The sequence below is a fragment of the Anthonomus grandis genome, chromosome 19 (genome assembly GCF_022605725.1).
Source record: "Anthonomus grandis grandis chromosome 19, icAntGran1.3, whole genome shotgun sequence".
In the NCBI taxonomy this organism is placed as follows: Eukaryota; Metazoa; Arthropoda; class Insecta; order Coleoptera; family Curculionidae; genus Anthonomus; species Anthonomus grandis.
The window spans coordinates 11,628,172-11,646,441 of NC_065564.1; the positions used below are offsets into that span (position 1 = coordinate 11,628,172).

Sequence of the window (18,270 nt, forward strand, 5' to 3'; positions counted from 1 at the left end):
GGTTTGCCTTTTTCGAGTCTACCTTTAAGTTGATTGAAAAGCTCCTTCATACTACAATGATGGATCCGCAACCCATCCGTAAGGCTTGGTAAATAACCGAATCTCGAACACCGCCAATAAAACAATTTATAGCGATTTCTTTTCGAAACTAAGTTGAAAGGAAGGATAAGAAAGATTTAGTAATCGAGTTGCGATCGAATCTATTGGAGACTTTAGTTAGTTTATTCATTTATAACTGTTGCTTTAAAATACAACATTAACTATTTTGTTTTGTCTCAAGATTATTTGTTAATTTCGATCCTTAAACAAAATGAACTACTAAAAACTAGACCCTATAGATGAAACTATGTATCAATAGAAGCCAAAATAAAGTTAATTAACCAACCTAAATTACCAAAAATTAGCAAAACAGTAAAAGAACCATACAAATTAACGCATTTGCATTTTCATATTAATTTATACACTTCTTATTTTTAGGACACACTTTCATAAAAAACAAAGAAGAGATTCATGATAAACCAGTATGCCAAACTTACTGTATGTATTTCAATTAATAAGATCTTGGAGGTTGGATGAAGAAGATAATATAGATCCAAGCAGAATTTCAACACCCATAATTACAGTTCTGCCGGCAGAAATTATTGATCCTCCTGATAAGAAACCCATATTGACTTTTGATAATAAAAATGAAGAAAATAATAAACAAAGCGAAAACAAAGAAATATCAGAAAATATAAATACTAATGATACTGCCAAGGTAGTTTTGAGCAAAAAAGAAGTAAAAATGGTTGAAGAAAATAATAAAGCTAATGAAGAGGACAAATCAAGTAAACCAACTTCTGCGATTTCGAGTGAGGGTGATGGGCCAAAGAAGAACTCATTTTTCGTAAGTACTTAACAGCATTGCAATATTGAATACTTATTTATTTATGTATGCATTTATTTATTACTTCGCTTATTCAAAAAAGAAACTATTTATAATAAGAACGCACTTACTTATAGAATTTATTTAGAAGTATCCGGAAAGCTAATACCTCTCCGAGCAAACATTTTATACCCCAAAATCCTTGATCTTTCTGGAGAGAAGAGGTCGATTGCCGTGTGATCCTCAGAAAGCATAAAACACAGTTTGCTATTATCCATTGATAGACTATTAATATAAATTAGGAACAAAATTATTTTTAATATTGACCTTTCAGCACACTAACATTTACAACTATCTTTTTAAATATGTTTTAATCTGTGTTAAGAAGGTAATTGTAAATATTCTTCAAGGTTCATCAACTAGAAAAAAAACAAGTAACAAACAAATAACAAAACAGTCATTGGTAATACTTAATTATATAAATATCTTTAAAAAGAGTGCGATAAAAATTGAATTTCCCTGAAGGAAAGGTAAAATGGCTGCAGCAAGTCGCATAAACAATTTAAATTAAAACTATAAGATAATTTTCAATTTTGTTACAATGTGATATATTAATCTCAGTTATTTGAACTGAAAAACTTGTAGTTCCATTTGCACAGGGTGTACTTTTACTACACACGCTGTAAAGATAAAAATATATCGCAACTTTTAAAGCCACTGAATAAATTTTATTTTCTTTTCTTGGCTTCAAAAAAAAAATTAAATAAAGTGGGATGACAATAAAAAAAAGCCACTGTGTAACCAGTAATAAATCGACTTTTATTTTTTAGTTTGTTGTGAGTTTTTAACTAGTTATAGAACTAAACACAGATCTGGTTTAACACATTGTTACAGGTTAAAATTGGCATTTTATACTCTTTATTAAAAGCACTGATTACAGTTATATTTTGAAAATAGATATTTTACAAATATTAATGATTGATACTAGTAATGCCCTTTCTGTAATAGCCTCCCAAGTAACCCATAGTTCTGTTCTCTAGCCATTTCAAATTGCAGTATTCTTTTTTTTAATGACACATTTAGTCTTGTACATTTCAGCTTCATATTGTACTGGTTGTTAATGAAATTTTATTTATACTCTTATAAAACCCAGTTCTGGACTAAAGAAATATTTTAGAATTTAAATTATATCCCATATTGATTATTCCATACTTTATTTAATTATTTTATAACGAATAATGATTAATTGGGCATGTACAATTATTGTGTATGTTGTACTGTTCATAGTACAATAACTGATTTTGGCTTGACCATACCAGATATGCTACCGGAGTAATGTTAGCAACGGAATACCAGCAACGGCGGTTGCCGGGTGGTCACGAGTCGCGCGCGATGTCGAAGCGGCGCTTATGAAAATTGATAGTTTATTCAACACATGCAAAACTTTAGATGCATTTTCTCAACGAAAAAAATTCCTCTTTACTAAATTTGTTATGTTACGGCACAATTAAAAAAATTATGAAAAATTTTATCGGAAAAAATTATTTTAAACTCGATATAAGTCGTTTAAAAAGCAAAAAAACACCGTTGTTATGGTCGCAATTTGAGGATCTTTTTAGAGATGACAACTCAACATCTCTACTAACTTACTGGATATACCGTTTGAGAAAGTCAACCAATTTTAAAAAACTATAATTTTTTTACTATGATAAAAGAATAGACCAAATTCGGTATTTTCGACATTTGAAGGGTAAAAAAACACCGTTGCTAGGGGTAAAAAATTATGATTTTTTCAAGAATGATAATAGAGTATCTATAGATACTTACTATGTATGCCGTTTGAAAAAGCCGACGTATTTTAAGAAACTAGAATTTTTTTAGTTTGATAAAAGAATAGACCAAATTCGGTATTTTCGACATTTGAAGGGTAAAAAAACACCGTTGCTAGGGTAAAAAATTATGATTTTTTTAAGAATGATAATAGAGTATCTATAGATACTTACTATATATGCCGTTTAAAAAAGCCGACGTATTTTAAAAAACTAGAATTTTTTTAAGTTTGATAAAATAATAGACCAAATTCGGTATTTTTGACATTTGAAGGGTAAAAAAAACACCGTTGCTAGGGGTAAAAAATTTTGACCAAATACTTATCAAAATTTTTTACCCCTAGCAACGGTGTTTTTTTACCCTTCAAATGTCGAAAATACCGAATTTGGTCTATTCTTTTATCATAGTAAAAAAATTATAGTTTTTTAAAATACGTCGGCTTTTTCAAACGGCATATATAGTAAGTATCTATAGATACTGTATTATTATTTAAAAAAAAATCAAAATTTTTTACCCCTATAACGGTGTTTTTTTACCCTTCAAATGTCGAAAATACCGAATTTGGTCTATTCTTTTATTATAGTAAAAAAATTATAGTTTTTTAAAATACGTCGTCTTTTTCAAACGGCATATATAGTAAGTATCTATAGATACTCTGTTATCATTCTTAAAAAAATCTTAAATTTTTACCCCTAGCAACGGTGTTTTTTTACCCTTGAAATGTCAAAAATACCGAATTTGGTCTATTCTTTTATCAAACTTAAAAAAATTCTAGTTTTTTAAAATACGTCGGCTTTTTCAAACGGCATATATAGTAAGTATCTATAGATACTCTATTATCATTCTTAAAAAAATCATAATTTTTTACCCTAGCAACGGTGTTTTTTTACCCTTCAAATGTCGAAAATACCGAATTTGGTCTATTCTTTTATCAAACTAAAAAAATTCTAGTTTTTTAAAATACGTCGGCTTTTTCAAACGACATATATAGTAAGTATCTATAGATACTCTATTATCATTCTTAAAAAAATCTTAATTTTTTACCCCTAGCAACAGTGTTTTTTTACCCTTCAAACGTCGAAAATACCGAATTTGGTCTATTCTTTTATCAAACTAAAAAAATTCTAGTTTTTTAAAATACGTCGGCTTTTTCAAACGACATATATAGTAAGTATCTATAGATACTCTATTATCATTCTTAAAAAAATCTTAATTTTTTACTCCTAGCAACGGTGTTTTTTTACCCTTCAAACGTCGAAAATACCGAATTTGGTCTATTCTTTTATCATAGTAAAAAAATTATAGTTTTTTAAAATTGGTTGACTTTCTCAAACGGTATATCCAGTAAGTTAGTAGAGATGTTGAGTTGTCATCTCTAAAAAGATCCTCAAATTGCGACCATAACAACGGTGTTTTTTTGCTTTTTAAACGACTTATATCGAGTTTAAAATAATTTTTTCCGATAAAATTTTTCATAATTTTTTTAATTGTGCCGTAACATAACAAATTTAGTAAAGAGGAATTTTTTTCGTTGAGAAAATGCATCTAATGGAAGTTATAATGCATCTAAAGTTTTGCATGTGTTAAATAAACTATCAATTTTCATAAGCGCCGCTTCGACATCGCGCGCGACTCGTGACCACCCGGCAACCGCCGTTGCTGGTATTCCGTTGCTAACATTACTCCGGTAGATATGCTGGTTGATTTTACTCGGACTGACCCATATATGTATAAATACTAATTAATACATATATGGACATATATGGTACATATATACATATATGGTAATTTATACATATATGGACTGACCTATCTAATTTTTGTCTCTTTTTATCTTATGTAAATATTAGTTTTCTTGGAAGATAGCAAGAAGTTGCTGGTCTAGGGAAAATCGAAATTGAGTGTCATAGTGACACATATTTTCATTGCCAACTTCCTTGGGCCATAAATTTAGTTATTTATTTTTTTATAAAAGGTTTTATGGTACTTATAAAAAAAAGTTAAGTTATTTTCGATTGGCAATACACTTTGTGCGTGATTGCTTAAATACGGGTTTGACCTCTGCGGTCGTTCCTTTTTCCAGACCGCCATCATGAAGTGAAGAGTGCTTTAGTTCTTTTTGAAATTCGTGTGAATTTTACCCATATGGGGATATAATTGACTAAATGTGGTGATAGTAAATCAACGTTTTGGGCGTAATGCTATAATTTGTTGTTTTGTTGAATTTACTGGCCTTTATGGCGATTTAAAACCTAATAATTTTTCACGTGCCCTCGAACATCGGCAAAATAGCGGTCCTGATTGGCATTGGCAGGGGACAATTTAATTAATAAGTAGGTATTCTTGAATTTATCGTGTATACTGATAGTATAGGGTTGTTTTTTTCTTTTGGCTACTAGAGCTACATAACATGGATTTTGGACGGATTTATTTTGTACGGATCTGATTTCTTCATGCCACATGGTACTTTTATTTTGGGGTTATGTACTCTACTGGCTCTAATCTAGAGGAGATTTTAAACAACTGTGAGCTAACGTCTAACCTAGACCACTACCAGAGCTTGGCGTATTGTGAAGTGGAAGAGGTGAAGCTTGGAAGCCTGCAGTTTTTCTTTGACTGGGAATTGGATGTCTGGGAGAATCTCGAATCTGAAGTAGTCTGCTGTGTGTGGAGCTAAGTGACAGAACATAACATTTTTTTTTTATTCACTTATTTTATTTTATTATCACAACTTTTATCTTTTTAGTTGAGATACATACATATATGACTTTACAATCTGAGCAGGGTGAAGCCGAATTGTGGTGGTTAGGGGATGTAATTATTTTTCTCATTCAAAGGCTGGATATATTTATATTATTTTGATAATCCAAAGACCCATCAGGTTCGACTGTACTTTGTCTCAAAAGTTTATTTAAAATTTTATTGACATTATTTATTCGATGCTATTTTATTATTGAATATTACTGATAAGAGTACATATACGGGTGTAAATTTGAAAACTTCCCACCCCTATTATCTCGAAACGGGTTAGGTTTTTATAAAATCGCAAGGACACGTCGATTTTATTATCGAGGGGGAACAATTTTTATGCAGAAATCACTTCGCCTCTTTCAACCCCCTACCCCCCAGAACCTCCCTCTCAAAAATCTTAAATGGCAATAGGGGTTGAGTGATACCTCATTTGAAAGAACTTTTTATTCTCTACATTTTGGCACCTTATTTTTTAAATTTGAGTGCTGCGTTGCCAAGTTAGGGTTATTTAAACATTGTTAAATTACTTATTATTAAACATTATTCCTGTAAGTGTTTTAAATACGTTGAAGCTATGATTTCTATTGGAACGTGTTTGACCATAAAGCGAACCGGTGCATTTCTCACTGAAAGTGTTTATCAATCCGACAAATTCTTTTGGTCATGAAAGATAAACATTTAATTTTTTTTCTTTTTTGTTTATTTTCGTTTGCAATGGAATTCGTCTCAATACAGTTCGATGATATGATCCGAAATTTAAAATAGTATTTAGTGAACTTTCCTACCAGTCAATGTCACTAGGTATTTAAATCAGTTAAAATTTATTTCGATAATTTGTGTGTTATTGTTAGTTACTATGGTATACACGCTTAGGCAAAGAATTGAAATGATTTTTATTTATGGCGAGCAAGGAAGATGCGCAAGAAGAACGGCAGAAGTTTTTAATAATAGAAATCCTAATTGTAATGTAAGTCACAGATACATTTTGGACGTAGTAGCTAAATTTAATGAAACGGGTTCAGTTGGAAACAAAAAAAGGGCAAGTCGGCGTGTTTTAAACGAAGATGCTCAAGTAGAGATTTTGGGAACATTTGTTGCAGAACCCACCAATTCTCTCCGTACAGTAGCACGTCTAACTGGAATGTCACATGAAACTGTACGACGAGCATTACAGTTACATAAATATCATCCGTACAAGATGCAAATTTTACAGGAACTTCATGAGGACGATTTTGATAGGAGAATAGAGTTTTGCGAAATTATGTCCAACTTAATAAACACTCGTGCAATTGTGGTAAGCAACATTTGCTTCAGTGATGAATGTACCTTTTTCCTAAACGGCCATGTCAATAGACAGAATTGTCGATACTGGAGTGAGGACAATCCCCACATTTTCAGAGAGGGTGCTACACAGCGGCCACAAAAAATTAATGTTTGGGCCGGTATTCTTGGAAATGCTGTTATAGGACCGTTGTTTATTGAAGAAAACTTAACTGGAGAGCTCTACTTACACCTACTTGAAGATGTAATTGATCCTTTGATAACAACTGAACTGGAAAATCAAGTTGGTAACATTTTGCAAGAAAACGAACTACACTTTCAGCAAGATGGAGCTACGCCGCATTATTTTCGGCCAGTGCGGGAGTGCTTAAATAACAGATTCCCTAACCAATGGATTGGTAGAAGGGGACCGATAGAATGGCCTGCTAGGTCACCAGACTCAACGCCGTTAGATTTTTTTTTATGGGGGCACATAAAATCGGTTGTTTACAAAACTCAGCCTGATGATATCGAAGATTTAAAAAGAAGAATTACAGAGGCAAGTAGGGCTATTCCAGAAGAGGTATTTCAGAATGTTCGGGAAGAATTTGAGAATGGACTTTATTTTTGTTTGGAAAACGATGGAGAACACTTTGAACACCTCTTAAAGTAGATGTGTTAATAAAATAAATTTTAGGCGTGCTTTTGTAAAGACCATAATTGTAACGGCTATGCAAATGTTTAGTAAAAATAATATTAACCTAAATAACATGTTTCAATGCAAATCATAGCTTTAATGTAATTAAAACACTTACAGGAATAATGTTTAATAATAAGTAATTTACCAATGTTTAAATAACCCTAACTTGGCAACGCAGCACTCAAATTTAAAAAATAAGGTGCCAAAATGTAGAGAATAAAAAGGTCTTTCAAATGAGGTATCACTCAACCCCTATTGCCATTTAAGATTTTTGAGAGGGAGGTTCTGGGGGGTAGGGGGTTGAAAGAGGCGAAGTGATTTCTGCATAAAAATTGTTCCCCCTCGATAATAAAATCGACGTGTCCTAGCGATTTTTTTTTTTTGCTTAGGTCAAGGTCCGTGGCGGGATACACCGGGCCCTGTAAATTGTTAGTTTAATTCGAATTGAAGCTTCATTCCCCAAAAGGTTTGGGTGTAACATAATTTATTTAATTTTGACAACCACACATTTGATTGTGTATTTTTTTTTAGATATATTTCTTGTAGATATATTTCTTATAAGCATGGTCACGAATGATAGTGCACCATTCTGGAAAATTTAATTTTATGGCACGTTATCTGTTGACAACTTTGTTTTTCTTGTAATTAGAAACTTAAATGTTGTGGTTCCTTATTACCAACTTAAATAATTATTTCTCTTAAAGATAAATAAAATAACATAACATAATTCTCTGTGATAATCAAGACTTAAATAAATTGTTATTTTCTATTGTTATTTTGTTTTTCACTTGAGCTGAGTAGGTTGGAATATCGTAGGTAATTTGGAAACAATAGTGTATAACGACTTGACTTTGATTTTGTTTTCCAAGTTTCGTTTTGAACTTGCCTAAATAAATTTTGATAAATATTGGGCGTCCATTGGAATTATATAAAATCCAAAACTTGGTGGCGCCATACTGATTTTGACATTTAGTTGGGTAACTCTTGGGTAGTTACTACCTAAGAAATCTTGGTTCATTTGGTTGAGAAAGAAGCTAGAACCCACATCGGCTTGAGCTAGCAGCATTGTGAAGGATTCCTTCTCTGAGCGTTTCAGGTAAGAGGGGTTAAGTTCCTCCGGGTATCAACAACTTTTGGAGACCCTCTTAAGGCCATAAACTTTCACTATTTTTAGTACTTTTTTTCTTTTGATTAACTTGGCATTCATCGGTTCACCATTTCATTTAAAAAAAACAATTATAACCCATTAATGGCATTTTCTGTTTCTTTAAGGTAACCTCTATTTTATATAATGGTATGGAAACAAAAAACGCGGACTATAGGAAACTATACGTCGTAATATTCGGAAAAGCCGTACTTTCCCGGGAGACGATTCTATAGCCTTACACTTCTACATAAAAAGGAATCTTAATATAGCGATGTTCTATGCATCTACAAGCGCAATCGATATTTATTAGTCGCATCTGCCTGTTGAGTAGATCTGGCGTGTATAGTTTTTGGTTGGATTATTATGGGCCAGTTCGAAAGAGCTTTACCTTCATTCTTTGCACCAAACTGTTTAAGCTTTCAGTTATCTCTGCATCATTTTTAATGCGTATAACCCTCTTCTGGGTAGAATCCACCAGTTTCAAGTATGTTTGTGTGCAGAACTCTATATATGAGAGAAATATCCAAGAGATCAACGAATCTGAGCCTTGAAAAGCATAAAAAGCTATTGCGGTTTATACAGCCTTTTCGTTTGAAAGAAAGTCTTAAGTTTTTGAGAAGCCGCTTTAGCTATTCCCACTACATAACTATGCTAAGACATATTGCTTCGAACTTCTACACCTAACAGGCGAATTAACAAAGACAGCGGTAAAGTAAGCCCGGATATAATAAGATTTAGGAAGGCAGATGTAGCTTTCTTTGCAAATATAGCAGCCTGAGTCTTAGCTGAATTAAACTCAATCAAATTGCACCCATTTCACTTCAAAATAATATTAAGATCGGCAATAATAGTTGTTAATTACTTGGCGACGTCTGGCGACGCCTATGGCTGTTGCTTATGAGTATCTGGTTAAGCGATTTGAAGAAAGTCACCAATGTACTATCGTCAGCAAAACTGTAAATTGCATTAGAAGTCGTTGATACATAACAGTAAGCTGGTATGGAACAAGATGCATCCCTGAGAGATACCAGCATTAATTTGAAACCTCTACAAAGTGTGTCCATCCATGACAACATGGATGGATTAGTTTTCGAGAAACTTTTAAGCCAAGCAACAAAGAGTTGGTAGAAAACCATAAAAATACAGTTTGTTTAAGAAGATTTCATGCCAGACTTTATTGATTCCTTTTGAAATATCATATTTCTCGATAGCCTCAGTCCCTTAGAACATTGAAAGGCTAGAATTAGCATTGCCTAACTATGGGTAGTTTGTTTGCTTGCAACATCTCTAAAGTAATAATGCTAAATGCTTTTATAGAAATGGCAAAAAAACACATTTTATAATATCATAAAAATTTGTCACCTATTTTGATAGGTACATAAGATACTCCATAAAAAAGTCAACATTCAACGTTGATGAATGAATGTAGATAACGTATATAGAGAAAAAAGCAACAACATCGCAACGCCGCTCGATCGCATTGTTGATTCCACCGACACAAGTCATTTTTTCACCAGTGACGTCGTCAATAAATAATTACATGATAAATACTTATTATTTATAGATTATGCTTTAAACTATAAACAATATTACCGTTTATGAAATCTTTTTGCGTTTTTTAACGTACTTCATTAGAGTAAAGATACTTATCTAATGAAAAGCATTTTTATGGAAATTAAATATTTTATAATTATTATAAATTTCTTAATAAGCTTTCATTGTTCTACCTTTATGACAACGGTTATCCCTGGATACGATGTTATGACAATATCGGTATTTATTTGTGAAAAGATCGGCTTAAATTGCCTTTGTTCCATGGTGCGGCACAAACGGCATAAGTTATTACTATCGCAACAGATGACAAAAAACTAAAATGACTCAACCTTTTTTCTTTTTTAACCAAAAACTAAAGGAAAAGCACAAAACTTCACAAATGCTGATAGTGAACAGAAAGCCGTTTGTCAAAATGGCATTTTTCAAGTTTTTACCTACGGTGTTGCCATTTCAAATTTTTTAGAAGCGGTTTAAGAAATAAAATTGTTAATAATCTTTCTTTGCTCTGAAGATGTTATTTTTGCGCTTAGAATAACATATATCTATTTCGTTTTAATCCAAAATCTAATGAATTTCTCACGAACCAGTTTTAAATATTTGCTTTTCAGTTAACTAAGGCTGCTTTTATAAAGTTTTATTAAGTTTTGTAATAACAAAAATATTCTGACCTTTTTTTTTTGAGATCGTTTTTTTCATTCTAATCAGGTTTTACTTTTTTTCTTGAAGTCGTTTTTTACATTTCGAAGCAATTAATTATAAATTTGTTTTTACTTATGTGACAGACTGTTAAACCAGAAGACTTTTATTAAATATTTATTCCAAATATCCTACTTCTAATGTGTACAGTGTAATGAAATTCCACCAAAGAGACTCTGCCTTTAGGAACACATTCGTTGACATCTTGTATCGTCATAGTGATTGTCTACCTTTGAATTTTTATTAAGATAAACAGTAAAAGTACCTGAGATATCAGAAAGCTCTTTAAAGACTTACGAAATATTAAGAAATGCTTAAAATTTTTCTGATAAGAATCAATAAATAAAAATAGGTATAGTAAAAAAAACAAATATATAGCTTACGGAAGTACAAATGCTTAAACTACAAAGAAACCGATGAATTAAAACGATGGCGACTGGGTGCTTCCCACAGGGAGATGTACTGTTTTTAATTCTGTGGTATTTAGTAGTCGATAGCGTTAACAGTGATATAAACAGGGTGACTGAGTCATCATCAACACTGGTGCTAACTGATGATAAATCTCTGAGGTCTGTCCTTTAAGATCCCTCACTAGATCTACTAATCTGAGAAAGCAAAAATTCGGAGGCAACTGGATAAATTCACATGCTAAGCATCATGAGAAGATTCTGGGAAAGATCTTAGGGAAAGTGGTTTTAGGTTATCTGAGAGCTGGACTACTCAGGTAATATTGCTAACAAAAAAGCAAACTGCCTTCTCATAAAGGGATAAGTATAGCCGCCGCATCAATAAAAAACAGACCAGAAGGTTTCATTGCATCTTTTACATCCGTTTTTTGGGGTTAACTATAACATAACACGACGGGCCTAATCTTAGAGCTAGAACGTCTACGACAATAAAAGATGAGATAATGTACGTAAAAATACCTCTTTAGGTTTTTTTCGCAAATGAAATTCGAAGTCACCCTACATATATCGATATCACACACGAGATTATATTATAGCGTATTCTTGCATAGATATGCTTAACTACATTTGCAATTACAGCTTAATATTATAATCCGTGTGATAAACCATTAAGTCTCTAATAGAATAAACATGATTACATTGTAAACACATGGTGAGATAAATTACCATAATTATGCAAATATTTTGTTTTGGCTTCGTTTTATGCAAAAAATAATGTATATAAAATAATGTGTATGTGACCGACTAAAGAGCTAAAAATTCTATGGTAAGCACTTATATTATAATTTTTAGCAAATAATATTATAGCGGGTTATCCAATTCGAGGTTGGATAAGTACAACCCTGCCGTTTGACACCTGTCAGAAATAAACGTCATGTGAAGCGTTTTTTTTTAGTTGAAAGTTTGCCATTTATAAATATGGATCTATGAATGGATTTATGAATTGGATCAAAAGTTTTCTTAAACAAAGAACAATTCAAGTAGCCGCCGATGGACACCTCTCCGACAAATTTAACATTAACGCTGGAGTCCCTCAAGGATGCATTCTATCCCCCACCCTTTTCTTGATATATATCAACGATTTGCTAGGAACCACTGTCAATCCAATTTACAGCTTTGCGGACGATAGCACACTTATTTCCACATTTAAGTCCGCCAAACCAACGACAGCCGCAACTTCTCAGAATCTTAGGCAGCAACAAGTAGCTTCAACCAACAACGATATTAGAGCAATCTTGGAGTGGGGCGGTAACAATCTGGTCAATTTTAACGCTAAAAAAACGCAGGCTGCAGTATTTACGATGAAGACTAATGTTGATGGCCCGGAGCTCGTTATGGCAGGAAAAACATTGCCAATGAAATCATCTTTACATCTTCTAGGAGTCGAAGTCACCAACAGTGTGTCCTGGCATGACCACGTTGCCGTGATCGCCAGGGCAGCTTCCAAAAAACTCGGAGTGCTTTTCAAAACGAAAAAACTGTATACACCAGAACAGCTGCTGACTCTTTATAAGGCTCAAATACGCCCTTCCCTCGAGTATTGCTCACATGTCTGGAGCTCTGCATCATATCATCAAGCATAGTTTAAAGCTGCTAGATTCTATACAGAGGAGAGCTATTCGTCTTATCGACAAACCAAAACTGACAAAGAGTCTGGATAGTCAGGAGAAAGGTGGCTGATCTCTGTTTATTCTACCGTTATTATCACGGTAAGTGCTCTTCTGAGCTGGCGGGCCTGATTCCACCCAGGGCTGTTCCGGCAAGAAGGACGCGTCTAGCAGTGGCGGCTCATCAACATCGAGTCCACCTGCCTACCCCAAGAACGTCGCTGTATCGGGACTCATTCATCTGGAGAACATCTTCTTTGTGGAACGGGCTTCCACCTCACATATTTCCCAACGAATACAACCTGCAGCGATTCAAGATAAATGCCCACAAATATCTTCGCGCAAGCACCACTCCAAGAGTGACATAGGACTTCCCTCTTGTGCTTGTGTTTACCATAAAAAAAAAAAAAAAATGGATCGTTTAATAGTCGAACAACGTACTAAAATTATTAAATTGTTCTATAAAAATGGTGATTCTCCTGTGTCAACGTTTAGAGCTTTACGAACTGATTACGGTCGACATAATCGTCCTACAGAGCAAACAATTTTGAACACAGTAGGAAAATTTGAAGAGACTGGATCGGTTAATAATATTGTAAGGCACGTGCATCACCGTAACGTTCGTTTAGCTGAAAGTATCGCTGCTGTGGTTCAAAGTGTGGAGGAAGACCCAAATTTGTCAATTCCTCGGCGTGTTCAAAATTTGAGTTTGTCTTACGGCTCAGTGTGGCGAGTTTTGCATTTGGATTTACAGCTTCATCCGTACAAAGTCCAACTCACTCAAGAACTTAAGCCTACAGACCATGGACAACGCAGAACATTCGCAAATTGGGTGCTTGAACAATAAGCTGCTGATGCTCATTTTTGGAGCCGAATTTTCTTCAGTGATGAGGCTCATTTTACGCTGTGTGGCTACGTAAATAAACAGAATTGCCGCATATGGGGTTCTGAAAATCCTCAGGTGATCGTAGAAAGGCTTTTGCATCCCGAAAAAGTAACTGTATGGTATGCATTATGGTCTGGTGGTGTCATTGGTCCGTATTTTTTTGAAAACAATCGTGGGAGAGCCTTAATAGTAAACTCTGAGCGGTATGGAAGCATGTTGACCAATTATTTTTGGAGAGAAATCGAAGAAGATCTGGAAGACATGTGGTTCCAACAGGACGCGACCACAAGTCACACAACACAGGCCAACCGAGCTCTTTTGCAAGAGAAGTTTCCAGGACGTTTAATTTCAAGATTAGGTGATATCTATTGGCCCCCAAGATCCTGTGATCTAACACCTTCGGATTTTTTTTGTGGGGCTATGCGAAAGATTGTGTCTACGCCAATAACCCTCAAACTCTTCAACAACTTAAAGCCAATATTCGTAAAGTTCTAGCCGAGATATCACCTGAAATGTGCCGAAAATTTTTCTTAAAAGGATTGAAGTTTGTCAGAGGTCCCGCGGTGGACATTTACATGATATTGTGTTTCACATATAATAGAATGATTCAATCTTTAAAACAAAATAAACATTTCGTCTCTATTTAATTAGATGTTCAAAGATACCATCGGTTTGTGCTTAACAATATCCCAGCAAATTGTAAAACTCCCCACGAGTGCTCTGCAACATTTTGGATGGAATAACATTCAGTGGTTTACGTACCTTTGCACGAAGTTGAAGTTAATTTGGGATATCTAGGCGTCAATTCAGTCGTGGTCTTTATGGTAATAATGCGATTGATTATTATTGGATTTATAGACTATATGCTTGTACTAGATGACTAAATAAATCACTTGACTCATATATCAAAACAAATAACTTTATTTATTAAAATTGACAAATTAAAAGGAATTATAGTTTGGATTTGTGCACGCAAGAAGTCGTTTCTCTAATTGTTTACCCTGCTTTCTTCCTACTGTCTTGGTCGCTCGGCCGAGCTGTTAGGGATCGCCAATAGCAACGTTGCCAATAGCAACCGATGCGTCGCATCGGTTGCAACGTTGCAGAGCTTAACACAAAATAAAATAGTTCATTCACTGGCCTAAACATGCCCCCGGCCTTGAAAAGAGTTGCGCTTTCAACAAATTTTCTGGAAATTCCTTTTCACACGTCTGGTTCTTGCAAAAATAGAAGCGATGCGGGAAAGTTCATCACCACCAGGATGAAGTTGAACGATTCGACCGAAGTTTCCATTCTGTAGAGAGTGCTTGATCATAATGTAAGGAAATTCAGGAACACACTTTTACTGGCAACGTCAAAACTCTAACCTAACTCGCCATGACTGTCGTTTAATTGTTTCCAAGGTAAAAACTGACTAAACAATTAAAACTGAACGAAATGTATGCTTCGTGAAGCGCGTCCTTTTTAAAGCCCGATGGAACGGTTTCGAAATATTTAGAATATCTTCATTGTTTGTGCTGAAAAAGACCAATAATTTTAGGAAAATACTGACAGTCAAAGCAAGCAAGTATAGAAGTTTTAGAAAAGTTAAAATACAAGGATTTACAATAATAACCTAAATAACCTAAAAAACAACTCAAACAAGATAAATTAATTACAAACGAGACACTATGATGAAAATATGAAACCAAACGTAAGTAGAACCCCAAATAAGCCCTACGAAACTTTTAACTATAAAATATAAATATAATAGTACAAAAAGTAGAAGAATAATTAACGTATTTACCTTTTTATAATAATATATTATTAGAACAAGAGTGTCCACAGACAACTGGCTTTTCACTTCTATCTTTGTTGCTATTCAGATATCGAGGATACCTCGTAGGTCGGAAATCGCAAAACTTACAGGGGAGATAAAAACCAGGTTTAAACAAAAGTAAATATAAAATCAAATGAAAATATATCATATTAATGATATATTTTATAATATATAGTCATATATAATATGACTGTTTTAATTAAGATCTTCATTAAATCTCTAAAAATATCTTTTTTCAGTTAATTTTGTGATTTAAGAGGTCCTGTTATTTTAGTTACCCTACATACGAGATCCTGTCGACAGTTGGGTAATGTAAAACTTGAGAAAAAAAACAACGTAATGATTATTTATAAAAAAATATTTTATTGCAAAACAAAATAAAAAAAATCTTATATTAAGATTGCTTACTCTCACTGTTTTAAACATAAACTTTTTCAACCCCAATATAAACTGACTGGGCTTTATAAATAATTGTACCTAAGAAAACACAGTCGTCTTTAAATACAAATCAAACAATAGGTACTAGAGAAATTAAAAATTATGTTCAAAGTAATAAGGAAAATACCAATGGGAGTAAAATAACAAATAACTATTAGCGGAGTAAAAACGCCGGTGAAATGTTTCAAAAAATTTTTTGAGCGTAGAACCAAATGTGACCTATGTAGCATTATCCATAAATTTATTGGTCATCTAAATTGTCAATTCATTTTATAACAAAAAATTCGTAAAAAATTACGGATTTATAAAAACTTACTTTTTAACATATAACTTGCGATATCTTTACAGGTGTTCCAAGTATTGAAATATTTTTTTTTATTGAAAAGAATACACTTTTACTGTTCCAATAGTGTATTTAAAGTTTTTAAGATCATCTCTATTTTTTGTGAAAATAACTAAGAAACGTGGTTATCTTTCCGGCATTGCTTTTTTCAATAATCGAAAAACTTTTTTGTTTTAAGGAATTTTTATATACTTTCAGCGAATGAAATGTAGCCACGTATCCAAAAAAGTTTTCAGAAAAAAAATTACCAAGTTATCCTCTATACTTTTTGAGATATTTAAATTTTAAATTTCAAATAAGGCGCGGCCGACCGAGTGGAGCGCGACTGCATCTCGGGACGGGCAACAATAATACGACAAGGCGATGCGATGTTTAACTAGAAATAAAAACGTTCTCCTTGTGGAACGTATTTTTAATTTTAATAGTCTTAGTGGAAGAACATAAATTATTATTATTAACTAATTACTACATAAGAAATTTAATATAAGTGTAGAATCTTTTCCTTTCAAAAGTGCCTAAAAACAATAAAATATTATTATTTTGTTCCGCTTGATGGCTAGAGTACCAAATTTTTAATTGATATATACACCTAAAATATAATTTTTAAAATATTTATGTGCAAATATGAAAGTAACACAATATAAAGTTACCTTTTAAGTTGCTGTTTAAAAGAGTCTGTAGGGGGAAGTTCTGCTGCAGTGCGATTGGTTGTGGACGTCAAAAAGCATCGCAATTCATTTAGATTTTTAATGTCCTTATTTTAATTTTTGTACAAAGTATATACATATCTGGTACTCAGTTCAATGGCTTCTCCTTCGCTTAAATTAGGAAGATTCCCTAATTCTGATAGAAGATTAATGTTTTTTAAGAACATGTAAAAAGCTGTCTTTTTGTCTATTTTGTAAAATGCGCTGGTAGTATCGCACCCTGTCAAACAATGGATTGCCAGAAGATTTTTACAAACGAGGGGCCCCCATTTCTTTGCTATATTATGTATGGGAATATAACGTATATTTTTACTATGTCCTAATTGTATATATAACGAACATTGACATAATTTTTCAGTCGTACTATAATAATGGAGAAGTAAAAGAAAGACGTCCGTGTCCACTGATTTCACAATGATTGAGTTGCTGTGCTCACCATCTGCCTAAAAGGTGAAGATTATTTCGGGTGTCGGCTTCCTCTTGATTGCTATTTAGAGACAATACATTTTTGGGATTATCGGATTTAGTCAAAAAAAATGTATCTTTTGAATTTTCAAACCCTCCGGCTATGATAAATGTTTCACCGTCATTTAATAATATTGATCCGTTTTCTACAAAATATCTGGTTAGAAAATTTAACAGGAATGTTTTATTGGTAGAAAATTTAAGAAAATTGTCAAATTTGGGTACTTTTCTTGATCCAGAAACTTGGAACTCGGGTGTGTCCGAATTTCCACGCCTACATCTTTCGGTGTTCTTAAGCGAATTAGCATTATATGTATCAAATATGACAGTTATTCTTTTTGCGCTGTATTTTCTTCCTTCCTTTAAAAATTTGCCAATAAATATTCGTCCTAAGTCATTGAATGTTGTAAACGAAGATACATTTAGTTCTCGAATTAAAACCATTCCATCAATAATATAAGAGTTGACACTAGGGGTAATTGTTATTGTTTCAGTAAATGATTCTAGTTTTTTAGCAAAGTCTGATTTTGTCGTTTTGCGCATAGAACCATCATCATGAAATAGAGATGCTGGAACTGAAGACAGCTCATATGATAATATATTAGATAAATCCATTTCTTGGAAACGCGCTGCACATATTATTTGTCGAAACATGCATTCTGATCCAATGAACGACTTTTTTGACGTGACTTTTGACTTTATTTTGGTTTCTTTAAAAGTTCGAACTGTGTTTCT

At 33.1% G+C, this 18,270-nt stretch overlaps 1 protein-coding gene across 2 annotated transcripts in view; it reads left to right on the plus strand.

Moving 5' to 3' along the window:
- The first annotated feature begins 504 nt into the window (after positions 1–504).
- The window catches only part of LOC126747382 (transient receptor potential cation channel subfamily A member 1), a 592,560-nt gene continuing 574,794 nt past the window's right edge, over positions 505–18,270 (plus strand). The window contains exon 1 of one of the 2 annotated variants that reach the window (XM_050455968.1): positions 505–886. In XM_050455968.1, the coding sequence (XP_050311925.1) occupies positions 524–886 (363 nt within the window). In that variant the 5' untranslated portion in view covers positions 505–523. The remainder of the gene's footprint in view (positions 887–18,270) is intronic. The other variant, XM_050455967.1, reaches the window with a different exon arrangement.